The sequence below is a fragment of the Neodiprion pinetum genome, chromosome 1 (assembly GCF_021155775.2).
Source record: "Neodiprion pinetum isolate iyNeoPine1 chromosome 1, iyNeoPine1.2, whole genome shotgun sequence".
Lineage (NCBI taxonomy): Eukaryota > Metazoa > Arthropoda > Insecta > Hymenoptera > Diprionidae > Neodiprion > Neodiprion pinetum.
In genome coordinates this window covers 9,296,733-9,322,813 of record NC_060232.1, presented here as the reverse complement: position 1 = coordinate 9,322,813, position 26,081 = coordinate 9,296,733, and the positions used below count along the sequence as shown (strand labels likewise).

Genomic DNA, 26,081 nt, shown 5'->3' with positions numbered 1-26,081 from the left:
GGGAATTTATCGCAGGAATTCAAATATCCGAGCCGCTCGCATTCCCGCCAAAGCCCGCGGATTGGTCGCGACGTGAATCCTCCCCCCTCTTTGATTCTAACATTGGCGCCTACCGTCAAAACACCAACGGTACATCGGCGCTCGACTCGACACGCCACAGGGGCATTCGACTCTCCGTTTTCACCTGAAAGAAACGGCAGGTGAAGGTGGATGTCGCTGCGGTGTGAAGTATCGTTGTGTCTTCGTTGAGACGATCCGACAGTTTCCTCGCGAAAGAACGTTGTGCTCGAGGAAGGAATTCAAAATTTAAAAAAACAAAAAACGACGAAAGATGGGAAGTTCGCGCAAAGAGAGATGCTTGATAATAGTCGCACTCTTTGTGACGTATCTTGAATTAGGTGAGTTAAACTACTCGTATTTCACCTACACATGTAACAAACGCTGGCGTGCCTGAATCACTCAACTTGTATGAATATAACTACCGCAGGGTACGTATTTCAACTGGGCGGGGCTTCGTTACAACTTTTATACTGACCAAGTTATTACTTGGATACGCGTTTGTACCGTACAACATGTTTATTTATAACATAATTCTTGTCAATTGTGCAAGTTAAGGCGTAAACTTGTGCAACATTCCATGGTGTATCTATTCAATGAAGCATCGTTGCAAATTGAAACGCCTGAGAAGGAACGTGCAGAGCAGTTTGTAATCCCGAAAACTATCGGTCGTATCGGAAACTTTGCAAAAAAGTTAGTCGATCTTTTTCGCGAAGTATCAATATCCGTGTAATAATATTCGTGCAAGCATGGTTCTTCATGGAATTAATCCATCCGTGAATTGCGTTGAAGATTGTTTTCTATATTAAAAATTGACAAGCTATTCCGCTAGTTCGTAACAGGCATCTAATTACTCACGACGCGTACTTTTAACGCGTCTTGTACTCATGCTGTAAAATATTATTTTCTCCCCCCGTGATGTGATTATGGAGTGGTTAAGCGGTCAAAGAGCAATGAATTACACCAATGAATCCACCGTCCGTCTTAGTTTAGGTGACGAATTCTACCGTACGTTTCACTTCGTCCAGAGTTCAGTATCATCGTACATTATACTCTGGCAATGAATTACATATTAAAAATTGAAAAATAGATTCCGTTTCCCTTGCGTCTCATGTTTGAGTAACTACCGTAAATGGCGAAAAACTTTCTTCGAGTTTCCATGTTCCATTCGTAGCGAAAAAATGTGCGTAGGTACGGAGTACTTGACTACACGGTCAGCAATTATCGCCACATAATTTAATTCCTGACTTGTATACTCGAAAATATTTTCCGATATGTATGTACGTGCATAATTGGTATATAAACGAGCAAACCATTTACTATGCGGTGTAAGCCCTCGTCACAGTTGGGGATGGGAAGAGATCGTTTTTGCGGTAATTACATTTCAGCTGGAGCGCAAGAGGGTTAATTGGTTTTGAATGCCGAATACCGATGGGACCGGGCTGGGATTTAACGAAGATAGCTATACAGGGCCATGTAGCCTATATGGGCGATTATAATTTAATATCCGTATTCCACGTTCTGCTACGCGAGTCAATCTCGATCGCAATTATTGGTTTATTATTACATCTACGTGCAAGAAATCCAATTCGCGGATACCCATCGTAATGAAGTTAGTAACATTATCGTAACGATTTATGCTAAGAATAAACATATAAACCGTTATTTCGCCACTTTGGAATTGTCTGAACTTCAGTAAACATTAATAAATCAAAACATACTCGCATTTCGAAATCTTTGTTCCTTCGAAATCATTGTAAAATTGAGAAACTAGCGATATTTTTCCCCAATGTTTCGTTACGATAACGTTACTAACTTCAATCTCGTGGTTAGCCAAGAAATTTGAAAATCGAACGTTACACTTTTCTATTTTTTAATGAATGTCTCAATAGTATGGGAGAGAAATTAACAGCGTGCTAATTATCAAACGCACCCACAACACTACGAATTTAGTCTGTGTTAATCCGGACAGCGCGGTCTGTATTGAACGAAAAGACAAGGGTCTTTGGTTTGGTGCCATCACTGTTATATGGTTTGAAAAATGTCCATAGACAAGATTAACATTTTCAGCCGTATGTAATTTGTTTGTGAAATACCTCCAAATTCCCAATTTAAATGTTAATCGAATTGGCGATTAAGTTATTCATACATTTTCCCATTAAGACGAGGATATCAGACTAGTAAATCATTCACAGCTCGTTGAACGTGATTATTAAAGGATATGCCCGCGGATACTCTAAACCGCAATTTCAGTTCATTATTATTTCGTCATTGATTATAATATTTATTTTTAATTTTATGTGACGTTATTCAGCGAACGCAATTGATTGCTATCAATGCCTGGGTACGGATTCGGGTCATCCCTTTCAGTGCAACGAGTTTCTGACGAGCGACATCGACATTCAACCAGAGCCATGCGATAATGTTTACGGTGCTCAATACTGCATCAAGCACATTGGACGATTCGAGGGTAAATCGAAAATGATCCTCGCATTGCACCAAAATAATCGGAACTAATTCCCCTGGTTAACATTAATTTATGACATCCAATAAACCGTACTAACACCAATTAATAATGCTTATAATACTAATAATAGTTAATGGTAGAACGGTAAAGTAATTTATAGAATAACAAACTAACGGGTACATTTCGACGGCACTATGGAAGATCGTGATATCTCAGATTGTGCCAGAAGAATGTGACATCAAATAATTGTTTGAATCGTTTTCTCATTTATTTAACTTTCACAATGAGGAACCAGAAACTTTCACATAAAATCGAACAAACAAATATTCTTCAATTCTAATGTGTCAATTACATTGGGTTTTTCAATTTATGAAATGAAGACAAAAATTATATACATTACGGAATTGGAATGATAATCACACAGATCCCTACACTGGGCTTACAGAATGGTCAGAAGCTTTCACGCGAAGTCGAATTCATTGTCAAGGATAAATAGATGAGAAAATGATTGAAACAATTATTGAATCTATTGGAAATAAATGCTTCGTATAATTCACGCACCCAAAATTCGTGCCAAATCAATGAAAACTTTAACCTCGGTTAAGATGTCACGTTCTTCCATACTGCCAACGATATACGATTACACATACCACTGATGAACCACGAGGAAACGGCGAATGGCCCAGAAGTAAAATCTTCAAGGCTTTTAAAACTGTATTAATGTTATGAGGTTGAAGTTATTAACGTTACTTTAACGATACATGTTTAGGGAAATTGTTACTTCGCAGCCGCAGGATTATCTGAAATTCAGCTAGTAAATCATAACAAAGAAAACATGTTCGTATTTCGAAAAGCCAACGACTTGAAAGTCGTTCTAAAATTGTCCAACGATTTATTCCATGACGTTTCGTAACGTTAACGTTACTACCTTCGATATCATGTATTATTAGGAATGTCTACGATTAGAAAAATGTTACTAACAACGTATACTCTTACTACCCAACACTGTGCACGGTCGTTGTTAACATCAGAAACTAACATGATCGTAACACTTGTAATTTATACACTTGTGTATTATAATGGAATTAAACCCGATCAGCTTACAACTGGCTTCCCCCATCGGAGACGTAGAGGCGACTGACGGCAAATTATCGAGTATCTGTTTATGTTTATAATTCGCCTCTGTACCATCGATCATAAGCACCTACCTATACCTCTTCACTAACGGAGATTGAATTTTTGGTAACGATCAAGCCTTGGGTCTAGACTGCTATCAGTGCGCATCAGCTTCGGAATGGGAATGCATGGAGGGTGACTTGGTGAAAGAAGCTTTGCAGTTGAAAAATTGCAGTCACGTTTTCGAGGCCCGCTACTGCGTCAAGACCGTCGGACGATACGGAGGTCCTTCGAAAACAGTCTCTTTCCTCTTTGTTTCTTTCATTTCGTCTCGAGTTATCAGGTCGAACGCGGGACTCTGGCAAAATAAATCAGAGAACACGATTAAATTCAAGTTGGTCTATAAGAAGCGGCCTTATAACGAGAGATGATTCCGTTTCTTTGAAATTCCCCGTCCAAACTTTTCCTTGCCTGTGTTTTTTTTTCTGCTTTACCACCGTGACGAAATATGTCACGAAATCATTTTTCTCGTTATTCAGTGCATTTCGTTCATGTTATAAAAATGATTGTTTTACAAAGTAATTGACGCATGTGAGCTTGTCATTTCGGCATGTATCGAAAAAATATTTGTACGCAAAACAGGAATGTAAAAATATGTGTGAAATATTGTTATTGTCTGAAATTCGAAATGTTAAGTGATGAAACTAATGGCATAACGATCGTTCAACAGGTGGAATTGGGACGAAGAGATATTGTTCGTCACTGGATCTGGGCAACTACTGCAATTACGTACAACAGCGTGGCGACACGCTCGAATATCGTACTTGCGTTTACACTTGTAGCGGTGACGGATGTAATCCGGCATCCCTCGCCGCATTACCGAGTATAATTTCTCTCTTAATTCCTAGTTTCATTATCGGCTACGTGATGATATACAGGAGGTAATAATTCCGTTGTAAGTATATGTCTACAAAAGTCCGGAAGAACAAAATCGAGAAAAAATACAGAGTAAAATATTTTATAACGAAAAATATGAATTTATCAATCGTGTAGATAAAATTTTCGAAAATTTCGAGGCATAAAAAATTAAAATTAAAATACACGTAGAATTTGACGATTGATAGTTAAACGCATTATATGACGAGCTGAATCTCAGGATGAAAAGATATTTTATACACTTCAAACTTATAAGTTGATAATGATAGTATATACCTTAATAACCGTTAATATAACTTCAAGAGATGTATATTAGATGTATAATACACCAATGTACTGGAATTTGAATCGCTAGTAGATTTTAAATTATACTTGATATTTTTTTATACACGCTTCTGCGATGGGCAATATAATTTAATAATTTTATCGATAACGATAATGTATTGCTATTTTGATTCATTCATTTCTATGCATACATACAAAGAAGGAAAAAAATTGTTACTGCTTATATGAACGCAAGCTGTACTCTTTTCTAATGACAAACGTTATGTTAATATATTTTATATTCGAATTTTATTTAGTAAGTATATAATAATAATCTCTTGTCTAAGACGATGTATTATATAGGATTTAGAATATAGTTAGATTAGATGTGTGAGTCTCTAGATTTCGCAAGTCACAACGTTTTTTAAAAACGGAAATAACTGATTTATAATCCGTCCACTATTTATAATCATTTTATTCATACCCTATTTGATATTATTAATGAAATATCATATGCGTACCGATACGCACGAATTCGACCGAGAAATGTTATATAAGTTGTATTGAAAATACGTATGGAACTGCGTAAAAATTCAGAGATGTATTTTCTGTTTTCTTTATTGAATTACAGGCTAAATTAGAAAAAATTCTCTGCTTACATTGCTTATAATAAGTACAAATAGTGAACATTTATATAATATACATTATAGTATAGCTACATACACAATTGCCAAAATTCATTTCCCGTACGTAATAAGTACATAGTACATAATATTGTACGATATAATATCTAATTTTTGTGCATGTTTTTTCCTAGTTTTCTACGCAAAATATTTATGCATACTATCTTTGGCATATGTAAGGCAATCTTGTTAAGCAAAAACAGTAAATCATACTTCGCAAAGTATTGTTTTATCAAACATATTATTTTTTTTCTTCCGGAAACTTTCCATGTCTGAGAAAATAGCTGCGTCCTAGTTATAATTTCGTCAAACTGTTTCTCCACTCAATCGTTTCCCGTTTCTTTTTTCTTCTTCTTATTTTGTTACCTTACCAAACTCCCAAATTTTACATCTTGCACTCAGCTTTGCCGAACGCTGATTTTGTCAAGCATACAAGACATACGCCGAGATAGGTTACAATTTTGTGTTCTAAGTAATACATTCGCGGTACAAATTAAACACGATCATTGAATGACCAAAATTAATCTTAAGGCTATAGCTAATCATTTAGTAATACAACGCACATCTAACATCAAATAAAGTAGAGGTGCAGATAGCATTATATTCTGCTTGAAAAAAAATATTAAAAAAAAATATTACTAATGTTAATAATAAACGTTTCGTTTGTATTGAGAAAAAAATTAAAAATTTGTCAGTTCTGTCAATCGTGTATCTGAATTTTTAAACTTATACTCTGATGATTATAATAGGCACTTATGATTATATAATTTTGTTCGCAAGAATCTACTGTACTTTTGCAAAATGTATTTATTATTGTAATCAAATTAAAACGTTATTATGAGAATTTTATATTTTCGGCTATGCGAATTGAACTTGGAGAAAACCTTTTCTTGCATTCATAATATTCTGACACACATTTCTATTAAGTTCAGAAAAAGCTGTGAGAAAAATTCGAAGGAAATCATTGAAGGCAAAGTTTGAACCCAGTTTTGGCAAAGGCACGATATAAATAGATTATACGGATATTGCATAAATAGCAAAAGCTGTAGACTATTTGACTAATAGTGCTAGGAAAATTTTTCACATCATTGATGGATCCTATTTTCAAAAGTTTGTACCAATTGATTAAAATATTTCATTTTCAAAGGTATATCTATGTACTGTATGTATTATAGTAATTATGATATATAATTACAAATTCATCACTAGTTTGCTCTATTTAATAGGCATATTTTCATTAACAGTTTCATATTGATTGCTTGTTCAACGTATAATATTAAAATGGTCAATACAAGTTCATAAGTCAAATTTCACGACAAATATCCATCCAACTGTAATACTGAATCGCTTACATAGGCATATGTATTTAGATATGATTCAAAATGATTCAAATTCAAGATCATTTTCACACATTCGTTTATTCAAAGTTCGAACAGCTGGGAAATGATTGAATTCATCTATGAAAAGGCAATTTTTATAGAGACTGTGCGATTAAATAGCACACGTTTTCAAAAACTAAGAGTATGTTCAGTATTCCAAGTATCATACGACAACGCCAACGTTTAAAAGTGAATTTAAAGAAAAAAAAAAAAAAATTGCAATTTATTGTATGGAATTAAAGGAGAATCACAAGTTTTACGTAACACAAACTTATGGTGATTTTTCACTCGAAATGGCCACGTACACGACACCTTTTAGCGACAAGCATTAATTAGGAACAGAAGTACTTTGCTACTCAACCACTGTTAATGATAATCCTGTTCAATGATTTTGTAATTTGATTACTTGTTCTTCGAGCTCCTTGATCCTCAGCTGACTGTTGGCCAACTGTCGTCTTACTAATCTCAGTTCATCGGTTTGTCGAGCAAACGCAGCTCTCAACTCGGATTCATTGATTGGAGGTTCCGTGATGCCGATTGTTTTGTTGTCGTTCAATGAAGAAGCCATAATATTGTTCTATAATTACACAAATTCCATTATCAGTGTGTATCCCAATCTGACTTGTTGTTAGAAGCTCGAGTGCCATTTGAATTCTCTCTTTTGAATTATATTTTTTCCCCTAATCACAAATAGTGTAACATCTATGTATAACAATGTACAAACAGTATACATTGCAGCGATAAAATTTATTGAGTGATCAAAGTATACGCGGTTGAAAAGCATTACACTAATATACTATATGTTAGTTAAAAAGCCACAAGTGAAATATTATTATTTAATTTCCGCCGAAGATGGAGACGTCATACTGGCCAAACGTTGCAATTGGTAGTAACATACAAAAGTACCCTCACCAGAGAATGAATGAATGAAGTAGCCATAACAAATAGTAAATAAAACATCGGACCAAAAAATAAAGACACGTGAACGTACCTTTCGGTAATAATTAGTTACACTTCCAAACTTGTTCACGAGCTCATGGAATTCAGTACTACATCTCGTTGGCTTGGTGTTGACCATGCAAAGTGTTAGTGTGTTAGGTATACCGTTGATAGTATTTTCTTATTCTACTACCATACTCTCGGCGAAAAATAAGGATTTTACATTCAGCTTTCGAAATACTTTTTAAAGAAAACGTAAACTCGGCTTGCATTGTGAAAAACAAAAAGAAAAAGAAAATGAATCATCTGATGTATTACTTTGTTACTATTCCAAAGCTCAGAAAATGATCGACTAAAATGTTTTCAGAATAGCAAAAAGCGTTTCGATCATCAAAATAATGTATACTTGTGTTACATTTCGAATAGTAAATTTACTGTGTTAGGTAACATTACATTACGCACATCAACGTCAGAACATTCTAACCACTCGAGATAAATGAAACAAATTTTTTAACAACACTGCGTTCTCTACCGTCACATTATAATATTGTAATACTCATATTATTATTCTGGTTAAAGTTTGTCCCAACTTAAGTATTTAGCAAATCAATTACAACAAAAACAAAACTAATGACAGTAACATACAACTGAATATGTAACAACCGATTAAGAATACGTTTTCACTCACCTGCACTGTAACATTGCCGAATTTTTGCTGCAGCTGATGAATTTTTGTACTTTGATTGCAAGAAGTCTTTTGACTCTTTTCCGACATATCGTGCAACTCTACAGGTCTGTAATCTGGGACTGTCTCAGTAGACAGAAAGGCAAACTTTTTTTTAGTGTTCAAGTCGGTTGCCGCAGGCCCTTGATTCGGTTTATATGCCCGAGGTTTATGGGTTGTGATGCTACCGCCTATTAAAAATTAAATCAACAAATAGGTGACACAGTTTAACGATAATTATGTCAACTGTTAATACGCAACTATTTTTTTGATTTTATTTGGTAAAAGTACGAAGATACTTGTAAGATGACTCACAAGGGGTGCATAGACTTGAAAAAGATCAGAGCCCACCTTACTACACAAATATTGTGTCGTAACATCTGATCGCACTGTACAAGAGCGAATGCTTTACCTGTTTTTAAAGAAATCAGATTTGGAGCACTGTTCATTCCGCTAATCCAATCTTTAGCCGACAAAGCAGGCGTAGTACTAATAGTGTCCGGGTATAAGTCTTCTTGGAACTGATCGCTCTGAAGATTAAGATAGTGAGAATGTAATAATAGTTGATTGTTACATTCAGCATAAATTTATAGCAATGATATAATGAAAAAAATGCTAATCTTACCTTCCGCGGAACTATCATAGATATAGGTTCGCACATCCCTCGAGTGGCGTGTAGTTTATAAAATCTGAAAACCTCACACAGAGAGGTGGTCACGCCTCTCTTTGGCATCAGCCCCAACCCCCTTTGAGGATTGCCAGATATAAACTGGCTCAGAAAATGTAGCCAAGGTGCCTCGTTTGCAACCTCATAATATCTGATGTTTCCATCACCCTGCGAGATTCACACCATTGTAATGTTCATATAAAATATACGTTGGAGAATAACTCGCTTATTGTTAAACGTAAATCGATGCCGTGAAAAAATAATGGTTGTGGAATTTATTGCGCTCTTGTCAAGACCTGACATGCCAAACATGGTAATCACCTTTCCAGCTAGATACACCATGTTTGTATCATGGTCATAAAAGGGAAATACTACGCCGCTCGAAGAATCGATTGACTCGCAAGCCAGAGGACTTGACAAATCGTGTTGACTCCAAATAGCATATTGCCTGTCGGAGTGTCTGCTGAATCCAGTGGTCAGGAGGCGTCCGGAATTACCGAGGAACACGACTTTGCTTGCTTTTGTTCCAGCATGGCATACACCTTCCTGAAATAAATGTACAAGTAGATAATCTGCATTCTGAAAGCCGTCGTTAGATCGATTCTAAGTAGATATATTTTACATACCGAAACTACTATCCCAGACCTCGGTTCGAAGACTCTCAATTTTTTATCTTTACAAGTCGTTGCCAATAGACTGCCATCCCTGTTCAATGACATGCTGTAAATCACGTCAGGATGTCTGTCTATTATATTAACAGCTTCGCCACTATTGATGTCCCATACTATTATGAGATGGTCAAATCCAGCGCTGAATAATACATTTTCAGCCACTGGGTGCCACTCAATGTACGCCACGCGACGCTTGTGACCTTGCAGCTCGACGAGCCAGTCTGTCAGATTTCTGCCGAGGCCTCCATCCGGTATGTGCCACAACTTGATCTGGGAAGCATTTTGAACGAATTGGTCAGGAACACAGGTTGATCAAGGAGGAAGATTCTTGGAAGAGAAGCTGCGTCAATTTTAAGCTAAAGTACTCACCGTGCAATCGTCGGAGCACGACGCGATCACGTTGTCGTTGAACGGATTCCATTTGATGTCTAGTACTGGACCAGTGTGCCCGGTAACTCTGCTTGCATTAAAATCTAGTCGACCAGTCTGTAGAGTATTTGATTTGCATTATATTTGAAATATGATTTACAGAGGATTGTCTTTTACTAGTACAGACTAATCGACATCATTTTGACTGTTTCTGTTGTTTAGAGAACAGTACCAGCTATCCATTTTTGCAGATTTATTCACGTTGAACACGGTTCCACAGGTAAAAATTCTCCTTGGCATGACGATTAGAGAAAAAAAAATGGATGACGAATGATATAGTGTTGCTCCGAGATAAAATGTGTCGAAAGGTATGATTCTGTGTACAGATGCAGTCAAAGCTTCTGTCTGGTAAAGTGTTGTAGTTGAGATTCAAGTACAATGATGATATTGAGGAGAATAAACAATGGAAAACAAAACGAAATGAAAGTATAACGAAAATAAATAATGAAGCTATGTTTAGTGATATGGTTGTTAAAAAAAAAAAAAGGTTGGTTGTCAATTTATACCACGCAAGTGTTAATTAGCATGAAATATTGTGTAAAAGGCTTCGGTGAAAGTAGAATTCTTTCACATATTTCGTGAAGCGAGTAAAATAATAGGTGCATGCTTCAGGAAGAGATGTTGTACTGTTTAAAAAGTTCTAGACAGTCTAATTTCATACAACTTTCAAAAATTGGAGTACATCGGCCTTGTTTTAACTTTTTTTCCGAATAATCCTTAAAGTATTATTTTCGTGAAAAAAATATTTGAAGAGTATAATAAAGAGTTTTGGAAATTTGTACATTTAGAGGTGAGATCAGAAAATATTCTCGCCTTTCCCAAAAACTTAGTCTAGGTGATTTCAATCTTCAGATCGAATATCAAAATTTATTGATCTTACGTTGTCGAGAGGCAAAACAAGAAAAGCCCCGCCGCCGGCAACTTCTGTAACGATAGCGAGAAACTTCGGATTCACTGCGCAAAACTGCGAGTCGTGGGCATTTTTAGTTATCTTGACATTGTCGTAACATTTTTCCCTCTTGGCCGGCACTCCGTAAACGTGCCGAAATTTACTACTCCGAACTCCTCGAAACCAGGCCTGTAAATCGGATAGAATTAGATACATAACATATTCAAAACAAGCTAGACAATAACGTGATCATGGATACGTGTTTGATAGTTTAAACAACATTGTTGCTCATCGTAATGCGTTGAACTTTGCCTCAAATTAATAGGCCAATCAAACACGTAAGCAATAATTCGGTCACTCTGATCGTCAGTGTGAATACTGTGAAGTTGAATTGAAATTTCGGAACGTACATAAATATGTATGTAATATATAAATAAGTAAATAAATTTCTACACGCGTGCTCAGAGTGCAGAAAAATTATGTGAATTTGAAATGATGAAAATAAATAGATAAATAACATATCGCAACCAATTATGCAGCGACTTGAGCTTATAACGAAAAAAAAAGTAACTGTACTTTCTACACGGGATATATTCAACCGCGCAATCATTTTCTATCATCTATAGCCATAAAACATCAACAAGACTCTTTATTACCTAATTAATTTTCTCTCCTGAAACGATCGGCTGCCAATTAGATACTGTCATTCATCAATATTCAAATATTGCGGTACTCGTAATTTACGTAATTTTTCGGCCAAATAATCGATTTCTTTATTCATTTATTATACACTCTTGTGTATAGGTATAGGTATACATACACCCACATAACACGGCAAGAGATCGTTACATTACGTCATCGTCCAACAATAAAATTCACTTTGACACGCTACGTGTTTGAAATAATGAATATGAGATTATAAAAACTTTCAGGAAACTGAAGTATACAGTTTTTATTCGCTCTTTGAATAAATTGCGTCTTTTTCTGAATCCGTGATGAATATGCAGGTTAAACCCATTGTAACAGAAATATCACAAATTTAGCGATGTTCTCAAGGATATGATTATTTGTACATCTTGGTAAAAAAAAAAAAAAAATAGAAAGAAGAATAATCAAACAAAAATGCCGTTCAGGATTATTTAAAATTGTCTCTTTGTTCATCATCTCCTCTCTCGCAATATTGTCCAGGATATCGAACAACTAGTAATCGATAAGGATCAATTGACAATTAGAAGAATGACTATATCTTACGTGTATAAAAAATTAGTGCAATACTATAAAAAAATAAATGCTATAATATCGATTGCACTGCAACTATTTCTCACCTGTTTGTCTTTGGTCATGTTTGGCAAATTGTCTGCAACACTTTAGTCGAGTGTGGCAATAGCGAACATTCGTGATAATTTATTCATTTGTACACAGAAGAACAGGATGCGGGAGTAGAAGATAGGCGACGAACGACGATTCCATGCAACATCAACTCAATGCGCTTTTTAATTCTCTCGAATACGGTTTTTTTTTTTTTTTTTGCTCGATTTTTTACTGCATGAAACAGAAAAATAAAAACAAACTACTGAAGAACTACAAACACATAAAATCATATAAAGGTACCAATAAAAATCACATGTTTACCATTATATTATACTTTCAATAATACATACAACTATATACTTAATATGTATATGTATACATCGGAAGAAAAATTCTACAGAAACAACGACCACAATTATCGTTTGTCTGGTAGTGACTATCACTTGATAACTTTACGATTTTTATATTAACTTTCGATTGTTACAAGGAACAATAGGCAGAATAAATGTAAAAGCGAAACAATTAAATTAGGCAGGACCGCATCGAGGAAGTCATTAATTTAGCTAACAATAAGTTTGAAACTGACGATGAGCCAATTTTCGAATTGAAAGTAATGAAGATATCAAACGTTTCGCGCCGCAAATGTAATTCATCCAATGGAGCTTGATTTCTCATCTTAATCGGCTAAATCGTTCCACAAATTTAAATCTGTGCAACGCGGAAAAATTCTATAAAAATTTGTGTAACCATTGATCGATGCAGGCAAGTGGTCGAGTGGCCAATTTCAGAATTTAATTTTATATTTTTACACGTCAATCGAAAGTCGACAGAGTTTCAAACTTTACTTTATCAATGCTTCATCCATTTTGCTAAAAATTTTGATTCAAGTCGGTGATTGAGTAGCTTCTCCAAAATTCATGATACAGAAAAAAAAAAAAACACTTCGCTTTTTCCAATCGTGACAGTAAAAATCACCCAATAATATTTTCTTCAAAATATTCATCATTGCCATAAATAATATTCTCTGCTCAGTTCGGCAGACGATAATTGTAGTCACATATACCAAAGTAAGATAAAAAAAATAAGTGATTAAAATCATCAATTTAAGGTACATCCACCTTAAAGTTAAAAAAACAACGGTTTGCACGTAACACTTACACGCTATACAAGGTACATAAATAAAGGAAATTAGATAAGCAGAGAAATTCTTTAAATTGCCTCTTATCATAATGATAGCAAGGCACTGCAGATAAGACTGTAAAAATCTGCAGCAGTTTGGTTAAAGTCGACTGTCACTTCCCAAAATCCCAATCAAACAAACTGATATGAGGTATACCTTAATGGTGTTGCAACAATTCTACATGGGGATATATGGGAAGATATATTACTTAATGGACGAGAATCTGAGACGAACCGAATCAATATTTTCCCTGAAACAGTTTCGAGCAGCTGTTTCTTCGATCACTCGATTCGACGATCCGCGTTTAGAACAGCGAATTAATTAGCCATATCCTCAGCGAGAAATTTGCCTGGAAGTTTCATTCACGCTATTTGTTGTAATACTTTCTTTCTCGTTATATTATAACTCTGCGGTACGAGCAGAAGCTCGTGTATAATTAACCGTTAATTGTTATAAACCAGGATAAGACGCAAGGTTCGTTTATCGAATAATATTTAATTATTTGTTAACGAATCGGCTAATTCGTTTATTTATTTACTTCTTGTTTATGTTAACGAGCTTGTCACCGTTATGATGTGAAAAAAATTGGACGTTCACTTAACGATCGAAAAGATTCGCTCGCGACGAGTGCTAGACCCTCACTGAATTTAGCCGAACGTTGATATTACATTACGAAAGAAGTCGACCACCTAGACGAGGTACAACACGTCTATGCACCTATACTCTGCTATCCAGGTGAGTCGCGATAGTGGGGAGAAAAGCGATTCATTTTCCATAAGGTGAAAACACAGTTAAATTTACTCATTCTTTCGTTCCGAGTGGCATTTGCCCTGAAATTTGGTTCATCGTTTATTTTACAACAATCTTATACGGCGTTTAATTTTTATATCATTGACTCTTATATTACGATTTCTCTACGATCCATTATTTTCACGATTTTTTTCGTGTAAAGCGTATCCTCGGGAGACTATAGATACAAAAAGGAAGGAAGAAACTAACAAAGACAATGATAGTAAAAATATAGACCGACGTTTAAAACGATAAGAATAAATAATGCGGTATATATTCTACAATCGAATTAAGTGTACATTGATGTTTTATTAAAGAGACAGGCTGTAAATCGATCTTAAGAAAGAAGCTCGTATACGCAATTTTATTGGGAATTGTTTTTATTATTTTTTTTTTTTGATTCTTCCTCGATGGTAAAATTGAGCGTGAGTCGCCATTGTTGATCTAATAAATTATTGGTATGCATCGGAACATCGATCGGATCACTGATTAATTTAGCGGTAAAAATAATGGAGTACAGGACCTCGTCTGGATTAGAATTAGGGAAAGGCACTGTCGGACGAAATTAAAGATCGCCACAGTCACGCATACGTACAACATCGGTGAAACTTCGTAACGCGTACGGAAAAAAATAACTGTGTCATTCCAAAACTTTGTTACAAGTAATGAAATATAATATCCCCAATTTCAGAGCTGCAAACTCGTAAGTTTATTTATTTATTTTTTCCCTTGCTGTTACCAGGTCTTTCAATCTCACGACGTTCGTAAAGAAATCTAATCACGAGTAGTGTATTTTCAAATGAATACCCCGATTTATCGGATATGCGAATACAGAATAATATCGATTGTTTTAAGGAGAACGAAGCGATCGAAGAGGTCTTCAAGATGCGGAGGTGCGGTGCAGACTTCATCGGTCATGCATCGTACTCGCATTTAAAATCAAAGTGTAAGGAGTGTAGCAGATCATGCCCGAGATCTGAGACCGTGCCAAATCTCGGGACCCCAAAACCCCAAAAGTTAAAGTCAACCGCAAATAGAGAAGCGCCGAGTACCGAGGCTTCTTCTTCGGTGATTCTATCCTGCGTAAAGTTTAACGATTCGAAAATTTATCGTAGCGAAGATGAATAGAACGGGATTGTGGCAAAATATCTGCAACTGTTACGCTGCCTTGTTATTGGAAAACATATTTTCTACAAAATTGTAAGACTAAATATTGTAATTGGAGTGAAAATATTTATCGAAAAAATTGAGTATGGCAGCTTTTTTTCACCTACGAAATTACAATTATCTCAATCGCAATTAACGAGTACTCGAGTTATACAAATTAGAAATAGATAATCGACGAAAAACAGGACTGTTTTATCGTACGTTCAATACGTATACGCACTTAGCAAGAATTTATGCCACAATTTTCGTAGTTATGATGCATAGCTATGAATATACAGAATGGCTTCAAGTTCAATTTGCAAACAGATGATGGAACCTTCTTTTTAACGTCTGCAAATTACGGTCGTAAAAATGGTAGAAAATAAGCCAAAATTAGAAATAACAAGCTAGCCGCATGATTAGAGTTTTAAAAAAATTCAAGTTGAGGAAGGGCCGTGCACATCAGCTCAAGACAATTTGGTTTCACAAGTACACTCGTTAACATCCGAAAATATGCATAACTCGAGTAGAAAAAATATCTATAACATAGATACATTATCTATCATCCTTATATAAAACTATTAGTTATTACATAATATTAATATTTAATAAATTTCATATTTTTCTTGGTAATTCGGATGCCCCCCAAACACTTGTTTGCAGCGATATAAGGAATTTCCCTTTTTCCCGTATATTTTTCGGAAAAATTGTTTCTCAAATTGTAAAAAATATCAGAGTAAAAATAAAACTTGATTTCTCTGCAAAATTTTGCGATTGATAGATTTTGCCTGATATTGTTTTCACTGCTAGATGAAGGACGTGAATTTGAATATCAAACTGCTGAATGTAACGTTTTCAAATGGTTGATTAATAAATATCTCACACAAATGGCAAATATACAATATTCGTACAAGATACACCGGATTTTTTTACCATACGCAATACAGGTGATTACATATTCATACACAATTTTCTCATACTTGTGTACTAGAGAAAAATATACATACAGTATGAGAACAGAACGAAGAATACAGTGAAGACAGTGAACGAGAGAACAGCAGCTAAGCATAATTTTGCGAAGAGTCGATAAAACTGCGTAGGCATGGTATGGATTAAAGTCTAATGTAAAGCTATGTATTATGTATACAGTACATAAACACGTTACGTCATTCACTGAATGGGAAACTTGCGCGCAAGCCGCCGTAATTCGAACATTCGTTATATTCACCTTACAATACCTCGGCTCATGCGGAGAAGTATGACCTTTTGTATTGAACGAAACAACGGCGATGTTACACCTACGATGATAGTAGAATACGATAAGGTACGGAAACAAGGCTGCAAAGACGAATACAAAACACTGCTAATTGAATATTCCGTTGTAACAGACAACGCGGCGCGTCTCCGAAATACGTTATCTTTATTCCTCCCGATAATCGCTTCTAGAATTAGGCCTATTTGCCTAAGTTACACAGGATCTAGAGCGATTGATTGCGAATACTCGCAGATTCTTTCTCTGGGGAAATAATGTGGTTAAAAAATTATTGCAAGTCGCTTTTGGTTCGAGACGTGAAACCACAGTCTGCGGTATAACCGATCATCGAGTATTCCCGTACACGGAAATGATTCGCGATTGTATCCGGCCAAACGTGACGAAGAGATAAGAGGTCATCGACCTCTGCAACTCGCTGCTCGCCGTGGTAAAAGTCTTACGAGCTAGGGAGAAAGTTTTTTTACTAAAAAAATTCGTTGCATTTTTGACTCGACGCTACTAAATTTCTTAGTCGTCGTTGGGTTGGATTAAAACATCGATTTTTTTGTTCAACCGACCGTGTAAAATTGTACCAAAGCCGTCGGTGTTTATCCACGTTCCTCGTGAAACTTAAGTCGACATAGGCTATGAATGAAACTTTGTTCGCTTTTGTTTTCTTACAAAACAGAGTTTAAGGAAAATATTGACGTTGCGACTGATCAATAAATCTTGATATAAATTTGCCTACGGATCACATGCTTTTCTTTCAAAATATGTAACATACCATTGTAAACAGTTGATGACCAATTTAAACACTGCAAACGGAGCGGATAGGAAATCAGGTGTGAAAAAACTGTTTACACTTCTGAATTGGAAAATTACTTGGGAGAGATTAGAATTAAATGTAATCTAATGTGATACACATGCTTAAGCGAAAAACGCGGGAGCAAAGCAGAGATGTAACGGAAAATAATCGATCGGAAGGCTGTAAAATTATCTATAATCACGTAATTTGAATGACGGCAGTAAATTGTAATAGCAATAACTGAAATGCAAAGGAAAAATTTTTGTACTGTAGGGAAAATATTCTCACTCGTTCGCTAGGCTTATAACAGGCTCGAATGTCGATCGCGTTAGTGTTTGAAGGGTTGCGAGAATCTTCCTTTCCTTCGTGTTCTAGCATATCGCTTAGCTTCTCCTTAAACCGATGCATGTCTCGTATATTTTTTGAAATATTTCTTCCTATAAGAGAGGAAAGCCGGGTTTAATAAACAGCGTGGAGCCGCTTAATTATATTGTATACTGGGTTTGACGTAAAGCTTCGTGACGTTAAATAATAACGGAGAGAATAAATTGTCCGTGTTGACACGCCGATGACTTCAATTGAAGTAATTAGCGTTCTCGCACGCCGGTTAGGCAATAAGTGTAATAAATGTATCGTGACAGTGTCGGAAAACCGAACAGTAAGAAGAAACAAGCATGCTTTGTTATCGATTTTTTATGTCTTCGCAAGTGGACAAGCGTCACTTGACACTTTACGCAACATGGGACGGTTGACATTTCCCTATAAGGATACAAGAAATTAAGAAATTGACACAAACCGTTGCTGATTCAACGTAAAATATTTTCATCGATGTATATAAATTTCCTATTTCAACATTCACGATATACAGTATTGATAACTTGCACTTCAACACGCGGGAGATGAGATAACTGCTGTTTAATCACGCTTGTTCATATAACCGGGGAAAAGAATTCGTACACAGATCCGCTAGTCGACTGTTGTTCAGAGCTCAGTGCTTATATTTATTCATCCCTCGGTCATAGACTATGCGGATTGAATAGATCACGATGCGCGTAACGAATTTTTACGCCGTTGTTGCAGCCACGCAACAAGATCTTTGGTGTCGATGGTGTTGCAGATCCAACGGATCACCCGTGACTGTGACCAGTTGTCAAAGCTCACTCGAATCATTTCAAATCCTGAAAACCCGCAAGTAATTTAAAAGATCAGGAAGTCTTCGACGAAATACATTTGTTGAAAACAGTAGCTTTCTTCAATTATTGTAATATAATTAAGAATAAAAATGGGCTCAGACTACGCGCACAGAAAATGGTGTCACTTGCGAAAGGTTTTGGAAAGATCCGGGCCGTTTTGCAGGCCCGACTTTGAACCCTCGCCGAACACTTTACAGTTTTTAAGCGAAAATTGCAAGTTATTAGTTATCGGAGCAGGAGGATTAGGCTGCGAACTTCTCAAAGATTTGGCGTTGATGGGATTCGGACAGATTCATTTAATCGATATGGATACTATTGAACTTTCCAACCTCAATAGGTAGATACCGTATGATAACCTATGAATATGTTTTTTTCCACAATTCTGAAATAACAAGCTATCATCTTTTCTTCGTTTATAATAGATTTCTTTCGTTTATCACAAACAGGCAGTTTTTGTTCCGTCAGAAAGATATCGGCGCCTCAAAGGCTGAGATTGCAGCAAAATTTATAAACACACGAATACCCGGGTGCCATGTCACACCTCACTTTTGTAAAATACAAGACAAAGATGAGGCGTTCTATCGACAATTTCACATCGTAATCTCAGGCCTGGACTCTATTGTTGCCAGACGATGGATTAACGGCATGTTGATATCTCTGTTAAATTACGAAGATGGAGAATTGGATCAGTCTAGTGTCATTCCAATGATAGATGGAGGTACGGAAGGATTTAAAGGAAATGCCAGGGTGATTTTGCCTGGCCTGACTGCCTGTATCGAGTGTACATTAGATCTTTATCCTCCACAGGTAAAGCTTTCCAAAACATGGATTGCTTCTCAAATATTATATGTCACTACTACATTTCATCCTATACTTCATTAAGATAACAGACATTTTTTCTTCCAACATTCAAGAAACTTTGAAGTCAGATTCCTTAAGACATGAAATCTGAAACAGGAATATGCTTGTTCAACAGGTTACATATCCGCTCTGCACAATAGCAAACACACCACGTTTACCCGAACACTGCATAGAGTACGTAAAAGTAATGCAATGGCCAAAAGAAAACCCATTTGATTGCCCTATCGACGGGGATGATCCGCAGCATATAAATTGGATCTATGAAAAATCAAACGAAAGGGCTGTTCAATTCAGTATTCAAGGCCTGACGTATAGACTAGTTCAAGGTGTTGTTAAAAATATTATTCCCGCCGTTGCATCTACCAATGCAGTTATTGCTGCGTCATGTAGTACAGAAGTATTCAAACTAGCAACCAGTTGTTGTTCATCGCTGAACAATTACATGGTAATTAATGAACAGATTCTTACTTGTGTCATTCAGCTCCTAATACTCCATTTATGTAGCAAGATTCGAATATTTGCTCTCAACTTTCTTAGGTATTGAACGATTTGGACGGTATTTACACTTATACATATGAAGCTGAGAAGAAGGAAGATTGTCTAGCTTGCAGCCAGATCCCAAGAGAAATACAAATAAGCAATTCGACACTGAAGCTGAAAGATTTGCTAGCAATTTTATGCGAGAGGGTTGATCTGCAGATGAAAAATCCTGGTATAACTGCAAATGTCAATGGAAAAAACAAAACTCTTTACATGCAAACAGTAGCTAGTATCGAGGAGAAGACTAGAGAAAATTTGAACAGATCCCTTGTTGAATTGGGTTTAAGAAATGGATCTGAAATAATGGTGGCTGACAGTACAACGCCAAATACAGTTGTAATGAAACTAAAATTCTCAACTAGTACTACAGATATAGACATGCTATAGCTCTCATCGGATAGCTTTTGTGCACATGATAATCATGTGATAGGAGAAATATTATCTATACATTGAATCCTAAAATATTTATATGTAAATTGATTAAAAACCTTAAATTTTTGTAAAAAATAAAAAAAGAAATCACATTACACTTAGATTGCAGAGTAATTTTTGTTTACACTTACCAGATACCAGATATACGTGTATGTATATATACCTATATATTTTTTGTCTAAATTTATAAAATACTTTTATGGCACCCATTTTTGATAGAAGTTTGAAAAATGAAAGAAAAAGTAAAGGTAATAAGTACAAATACTGTTCTAAATTGTTGTATTTTTATCCTCACCCCGGTTTAGAGGTGGTAGATTTGTAGCAAACTTATCACCAACAAGTAATACAGAATAAAAATGATTGTTAATAAAAGTTAATAATAGGTGTAAATTGCTTGATTTATGATTCATTAGCTTTAGTATTCTTACTGTCAACAGCATGTTCGGTGTTTACGCTTGAAAATTTTTTATGTTTCTACACGAAAATGAAAAATGACCATATACAATAATTGCTTGGTCAGGTAAAATACGCATCTAGCAAAACCTACATACTTTCATTCATTTGGATCAATATCCACTTGTCATATTATTTTATTTTATTCCGCTCATCACCAGGTTTGTTTGTTACTTTTTTTCTATTGTAGAATTTTTTGTATTTTTTTTTTTTTTTTGTTTGCTTGCCATACGGGCGAACCGCATTGTCCTTCCTGCACTTAACATTTCCCATCTCATTCCATTCATCCACTAGATTTGGTTGTACGAAAAAAAAAAAAAAAAGTACAGACATGATCAAACTCACTGCACAGTTTATTGATGGCAATTGACAAGATCCATCGATAAATTAGTGATGAAAATTTCCATTTCACTGGGCAATTCTTCCTGGCAACATTCTAGTGTCGAAGTACAAGAGATTCGGCTTTAAAAAAGTAGGATGTTTTTTTTTTTTTTATTTTATAGATTACTAATAGTAGTAAAATTTATTTGTGAGTCAAATTATCGAATAGTTAAACGTGTGGCCTGTAATTGTTAGTAACGAATTTTTGTAATTTTCCTTGAGAAGCAAAACTAAAAAAGTTTTCAAATGACAGGTATTGCAGGTTTCCGCATCCCTTCAAGCATAAATGTGACAAAGATCCATAGTTATGAATACAGAATGGCTTCAAGTTCAATTTGTAGTCAGATGAAGTAACTTTTTTTTCAACGTCTTCAAATTACGGCTCTAAGCATGTTAAAGAATAAACCAAAATTAGAAATGACAAGCTGACCACATGATTAGTTTTGAAAAAATTCAAGCTGAGGAAGGACCGTGCACATCAGCTCAAGACAATTTGGTTTCACAAGTACACTCGTTAACATCCGACAATATGCATAACTCGAGTAGAAAAAATATCTATAACATAGATACATTATCTATCATCCTTATATAAAACTATTAGTTATTACATAATATTAATATTTCATAAATTTCATATTTTTCTTGGTAATTCGGATGCCCCCCCAAACACTTGTTTACAGCGACAAGGAATTTTCTTTTTCTCGTCTATTTTTCGGAAAAATTGTTTCTCGAATTGTAAAAAAGAGCAGAGTAAAAATAAAACTTGATTTCTCTGTGAAATTTTACGATTAATAGATTTTGCATGACATTGTTTTCACTGCTAGATGAAGGACGTGAATTTGATGAATGTCAAACTGCTGGATTAAACGTTTTCAAACAATTAATTATTAATTATCCCATACAAATGGCAGAAATACATTCGTAGAAGATACACCGGGTTTTCTACCATACGAAATAAAGTATAGGAGATTACATATAGCATGACTAAAATTTGGTCAAAAATTGAATGTATTGAAATGAAGCTAAATGTGGGCAGCTAATTTTAGCGGAATGTCCAACTTCAAGCATGTGAGAACGCTACGATGTTCCAACTAAATGTTATCAAGCTAAATGTAAAATCATAGGTAGGCATTGATAAACAGGAATAAATGCATGGGTGAAATGATACACGGTAGAGTAACACACGATACTTACACGCCTGCAGTGAAAATGCAAAATTAATATTAGATGAGTACCTCAATGATCTGTCAATCCATTTTTGATGATACGCAATGTGTTGTAGTTAAAGAACAATAATAGCTTGGAATTTTTCAATGGATGAGAAGGTATAACGAATTTCTGGTATGTACGTCGGCAGTGTTCACATCCTATTATTAAAGGTGTTCCTAACAATTCGCTTTTTACATTTAGAATATGATTACTAGAAAGTGTCCAGTTTTACTTTTAGTAGTATTTGTTTCTTTAACTAAAATATGGGAGGAGGGTGCACGATTTCAGTAAGTCATGGATGTGAATAAAATTGACGTTAGGCCTTGGCATCCACTTCCATAGCCACTTCACCAACGGCTTTTTCGGCCTTCTTTTTCTTCTTCTTTGCAGACTTGGGATTCGCCGAAGAGTTCAAAAGAGACTGAAATAAATACGTACAGAATAAAATTACTTTTACGTTTACAACACAATTTAAAAAGGTTCAACTCTTGAAATAGTGAATCATTTTTTTAGTTATTTTGGAGAGACAAACAATAAATGTCACATAAGACTATGAGAATAGATTCTAATTAATTCAATTTCTATGGACCTTACCTTAAGCTCAGGGTCTTCAACGACACATTCGGAATGAAAAATCTCAAGATCACAAGGAATTCCCGTTATTTTGTGAGGTCCGTTCGGCATTAACAGCACTGTAAACTTGAATTGTGCTACATGCTCGGTTGGTTTTTCATACAAAACCTGAAATACATGGAACAAATTCAAGGCTTCTTTCTAGTTTCTCGGTCAATTGTTCTGTCACTCAGAGGATGACTCGAACAAACTGAAGACATTCTTCAAATGATTCATTAGGACGAATTTCTAAATACTAAGCGAAAAACTTATATGCAAGAAGATTCGTACCTGGAATGGTTCAATCAATCTGTGATTGACACATTCGACCACAGCCATCTTGGCTTTCTTCTCATCTTCAAAAGTACGCAGGTTAAATGGCATGAGTCCGTGCTTGTGCGACAGTTCCGAATAAAACATACGAGAGGCTTTCAGTTTCAGCTGATAAGTTTCTTCCGTCTTTTTGTATATGGTCACTCTAGTATCTTGTTCCCGTCCAACTCCATCGCCTGTGCTTACCAATACATCCATTGCGTACACCTAAAATCATTGTGTGATATTGATTACTTATCAAAATGAAGTAATACAATTCGTTTGAAAATTAGTCTATCTTAAATTCAGCAAATTATGTTTAAAAAAAAATGAAATCACGGCTTGTCACAGGATCAGACAATAAAAATATTTAAAATCGCATATTAATATGCATTCAATTCGATGTAAGTAGGTTACATTGTTTTTTTTATTTATACCTCGTGTGTATCAAGAGTAAACTTTTCGTGTTCTTTCTTCTGAGCGTCATTTGGATTTTGAATAATCGTCTTCTCTCCGTCAATTTTGAATTGTTTTAGTTGATGGCTAAGCATCCCCTCAATAGGCTTGCATTTGTACGCCCCGCAAATTTTTTCCACTGTTCCTGTGATCGTATAAGTCTGGTTGCATGAGAAGAAAAGAAATTTTTTGAATTACTCAACGTTTGAAAATTGGATAAAAACAGTTGCAATTTACAGAAAAAATCCGCCTACCTCGGTGCCTGGTTTAAGAAGTCGTAACGCAGCTTGCGAAGCATAGTGCGCAGCTAGCACTACGTCAGCCTTTCTACCAGTTACTTTATTTTCTGCCGAGGAACCAATTACAACGGTGTGTGCAACTACGGCTATGAAGCCATCTATGTGTGCACCAAGGTCTCTAAAATAAAAATATATAGCATACAAATACGTGAAGATGTTTTTTCGCTGGAACAGTACCGTTCACTCGAATATTGCTTTTCAACTGAGACTCACACTTTAACCATGTCGTCTGCTTTCAGAGTCAGATCAGGCTCACTCGGTACAGGTGAGAAATGGCAAATGCAATTGTTCACGGAAACGCAAGTGGGAAAAGCTATACCCTTCTTCAATTCCTTTTCCTTTTTGAAAGTTTTTCCAGTCTCTTCCGTCAACAGCTTATCTCCGTACTCGCATATCTCTCTAACAGATGCGCCAACGACACATTTTTCCAAGACCTGCTTCAGGACTCCTGCAGGATGAACAATGTAAATCAAATTATACAGCGATATGTTATATATTGCTAAATTTTATCATGCAATTAGCCGTCTCAAATTGGAAAACAAACATGTTCTATGTATAAATGAAATTCATACTGCTATTCAAATAGGAATTTATTGGAACCACACATGCAGTGAATATGTTTAGTATCATAAAATTTTATTCAACGTAGTGAACACGCAGCCAAAACATCTTTCATTTCACTGCAAGTTAGATAAAAATCTCTCAAGTTCAAACGAATTACCCAAGCTGCTTGTAAGTAGTTCTGAGGGATTAAATTTCGGTACATGTGATGCCGAACATTTGAGAAATTTGATCCAGATAAAGATGGGTAAACTATACTTTTGGTAAAATTAAAAAATCTGATCAATGCGGCTTGTATGAAGGCAACTGGTACATGCGGTAAACAAAGTATTTATTTTTTTTAAGAATACCGAAATAGATTTCTTTGCAATAAACGTATATAAAACTCTATTTTAGTACGCAAAAAAAAGTAAAATTAGACTGTTGTCATTACGAAGTGAAGCCAGGCTTGGTGCATGATTTAGTTTGTATGGATAAAGCAAAGATGTGAAATTATCATCCGGTTTACGTGTTAATCGAACCATCGATTTGGGGTACGAAAAAATAGCTGTGACATATCTAACTAATTAACTATTAATTGCGAAACGACGTAAAAAAGTTCATTAGGCACGACGCCAACCCACATGGCCAGGAGGCCCGGCATTGGCGCGCCACATTCCATATGGCCATCGGTAATTTTATTCGAAACTCAAGAGATTCTCGTTGTTACGGTGGATATTTTATGTTCATTAAAATCCTCATTTTATTCTGCTGTATTTTCTTACGGTTTACTATATCGCCGGCCATCTTATACTTGGTGACAACCAAGTCCTCGGCGATTGTCTTTTCAGCCTCCTCTTTGTCCGCCATGTCTTCTGCACACTGACCGGTCACGTGACACAATTGCTCTTGCTTTTCATCCAAGAATAGATGGCGCTCTGGACCAAAGACGCTCCCGGCGGAACCGGAAACATGGCAACGGAAAATCCCTGACCCGGGAGTTGTGGGGGGAATTTAAAATTGTTTCGATCTAATTCCACGCAGCTGCTGAATATAATCAATGATTTAACAAAGCACCTCCAAAGTATA

At 35.7% G+C, this 26,081-nt stretch overlaps 4 protein-coding genes across 10 annotated transcripts; 2 read left to right on the top strand and 2 right to left on the bottom strand.

The window, feature by feature from the left end:
- The first annotated feature begins 127 nt into the window (after positions 1-127).
- On the top strand, positions 128-6,127 carry bou (boudin). Of its 2 annotated transcripts, XM_046631308.2 has the most exons (4): positions 128-398; positions 2,372-2,527; positions 3,779-3,925; positions 4,371-6,127. In XM_046631308.2, exons 1-4 carry the CDS (start codon positions 332-334, stop codon positions 4,583-4,585), a joined length of 585 nt encoding a protein of 194 aa, XP_046487264.1. In that variant the 5' UTR covers positions 128-331; the 3' UTR covers positions 4,586-6,127. The 2 variants fall into 2 exon arrangements, with proteins under 2 accessions (XP_046487264.1, XP_046487255.1); XM_046631299.2 differs by lacking the exon at positions 3,779-3,925 and having other exon boundaries at positions 131-398.
- Positions 5,785-18,685, bottom strand: LOC124221274 (coronin-2B). 6 transcript variants are annotated; one of them, XM_046631113.2, is made up of 11 exons: positions 18,501-18,685; positions 17,993-18,141; positions 11,213-11,410; positions 10,273-10,389; positions 9,859-10,173; positions 9,554-9,778; positions 9,191-9,400; positions 8,978-9,095; positions 8,530-8,756; positions 7,894-7,965; positions 5,785-7,479 (listed from the first exon to the last, which is right to left on the bottom strand). In XM_046631113.2, the coding sequence occupies exons 2-11, from the start codon at positions 18,110-18,112 to the stop codon at positions 7,285-7,287; spliced, it is 1,797 nt and encodes a 598-aa protein (XP_046487069.1). In that variant the 5' UTR covers positions 18,113-18,141; positions 18,501-18,685; the 3' UTR covers positions 5,785-7,284. The 6 variants fall into 6 exon arrangements, with proteins under 6 accessions (XP_046487069.1, XP_046487091.1, XP_046487108.1 ...); XM_046631135.2 differs by lacking the exon at positions 17,993-18,141 and adding an exon at positions 12,547-12,763 and having other exon boundaries at positions 18,501-18,684; XM_046631152.2 differs by lacking the exon at positions 18,501-18,685 and adding an exon at positions 12,547-12,763 and having other exon boundaries at positions 17,993-18,132.
- A 110-nt stretch (positions 18,686-18,795) lies between these two features.
- Uba3 (Ubiquitin-like activating enzyme 3) lies at positions 18,796-22,272 on the top strand. The gene is made up of 4 exons (XM_046631237.2): positions 18,796-19,234; positions 19,344-19,704; positions 19,874-20,203; positions 20,296-22,272. Exons 1-4 carry the CDS (start codon positions 18,987-18,989, stop codon positions 20,683-20,685), a joined length of 1,329 nt encoding a protein of 442 aa, XP_046487193.1. The 5' UTR covers positions 18,796-18,986; the 3' UTR covers positions 20,686-22,272.
- On the bottom strand, positions 21,601-25,902 carry LOC124221339 (proliferation-associated protein 2G4). Its single transcript, XM_046631251.1, has 7 exons — positions 25,778-25,902; positions 24,666-24,900; positions 24,408-24,570; positions 24,135-24,314; positions 23,677-23,925; positions 23,368-23,514; positions 21,601-23,194 (listed from the first exon to the last, which is right to left on the bottom strand). Exons 1-7 carry the CDS (start codon positions 25,860-25,862, stop codon positions 23,090-23,092), a joined length of 1,164 nt encoding a protein of 387 aa, XP_046487207.1. The 5' UTR covers positions 25,863-25,902; the 3' UTR covers positions 21,601-23,089.
- Positions 25,903-26,081: the final 179 nt, after the last annotated feature.

What these genes read in the sequence shown, in the direction of transcription:
- LOC124221339 (XM_046631251.1), bottom strand. Translation starts at nt 25,862, where the DNA reads ATGGCGGACAAAGAGGAGGCTGAAAAGACAATCGCCGAGGACTTGGTT. An exon ending in GCAGACGACATGGTTAAAGT is followed by an intron (nt 24,571 to 24,665) that starts GTGAGTCTCAGT and finishes TTTTTATTTTAG; the next exon opens with AGACCTTGGTGCACACATAG. An exon ending in TTCTTAAACCAGGCACCGAG is followed by an intron (nt 24,315 to 24,407) that starts GTAGGCGGATTT and finishes TCATGCAACCAG; the next exon opens with ACTTATACGATCACAGGAAC.
- Uba3 (XM_046631237.2), top strand. Translation starts at nt 18,987, where the DNA reads ATGGGCTCAGACTACGCGCACAGAAAATGGTGTCACTTGCGAAAGGTT. An exon ending in GAACTTTCCAACCTCAATAG is followed by an intron (nt 19,235 to 19,343) that starts GTAGATACCGTA and finishes TATCACAAACAG; the next exon opens with GCAGTTTTTGTTCCGTCAGA. An exon ending in TAGATCTTTATCCTCCACAG is followed by an intron (nt 19,705 to 19,873) that starts GTAAAGCTTTCC and finishes CTTGTTCAACAG; the next exon opens with GTTACATATCCGCTCTGCAC.
- LOC124221274 (XM_046631113.2), bottom strand. Translation starts at nt 18,112, where the DNA reads ATGCATCGGTTTAAGGAGAAGCTAAGCGATATGCTAGAACACGAAGGA. An exon ending in GGTCTGGGATAGTAGTTTCG is followed by an intron (nt 9,779 to 9,858) that starts GTATGTAAAATA and finishes CATTTATTTCAG; the next exon opens with GAAGGTGTATGCCATGCTGG. An exon ending in TCTGATTTCTTTAAAAACAG is followed by an intron (nt 8,757 to 8,977) that starts GTAAAGCATTCG and finishes AATTTTTAATAG; the next exon opens with GCGGTAGCATCACAACCCAT.
- bou (XM_046631308.2), top strand. Translation starts at nt 332, where the DNA reads ATGGGAAGTTCGCGCAAAGAGAGATGCTTGATAATAGTCGCACTCTTT. An exon ending in TGTGACGTATCTTGAATTAG is followed by an intron (nt 399 to 2,371) that starts GTGAGTTAAACT and finishes GACGTTATTCAG; the next exon opens with CGAACGCAATTGATTGCTAT. An exon ending in GCACATTGGACGATTCGAGG is followed by an intron (nt 2,528 to 3,778) that starts GTAAATCGAAAA and finishes GTAACGATCAAG; the next exon opens with CCTTGGGTCTAGACTGCTAT.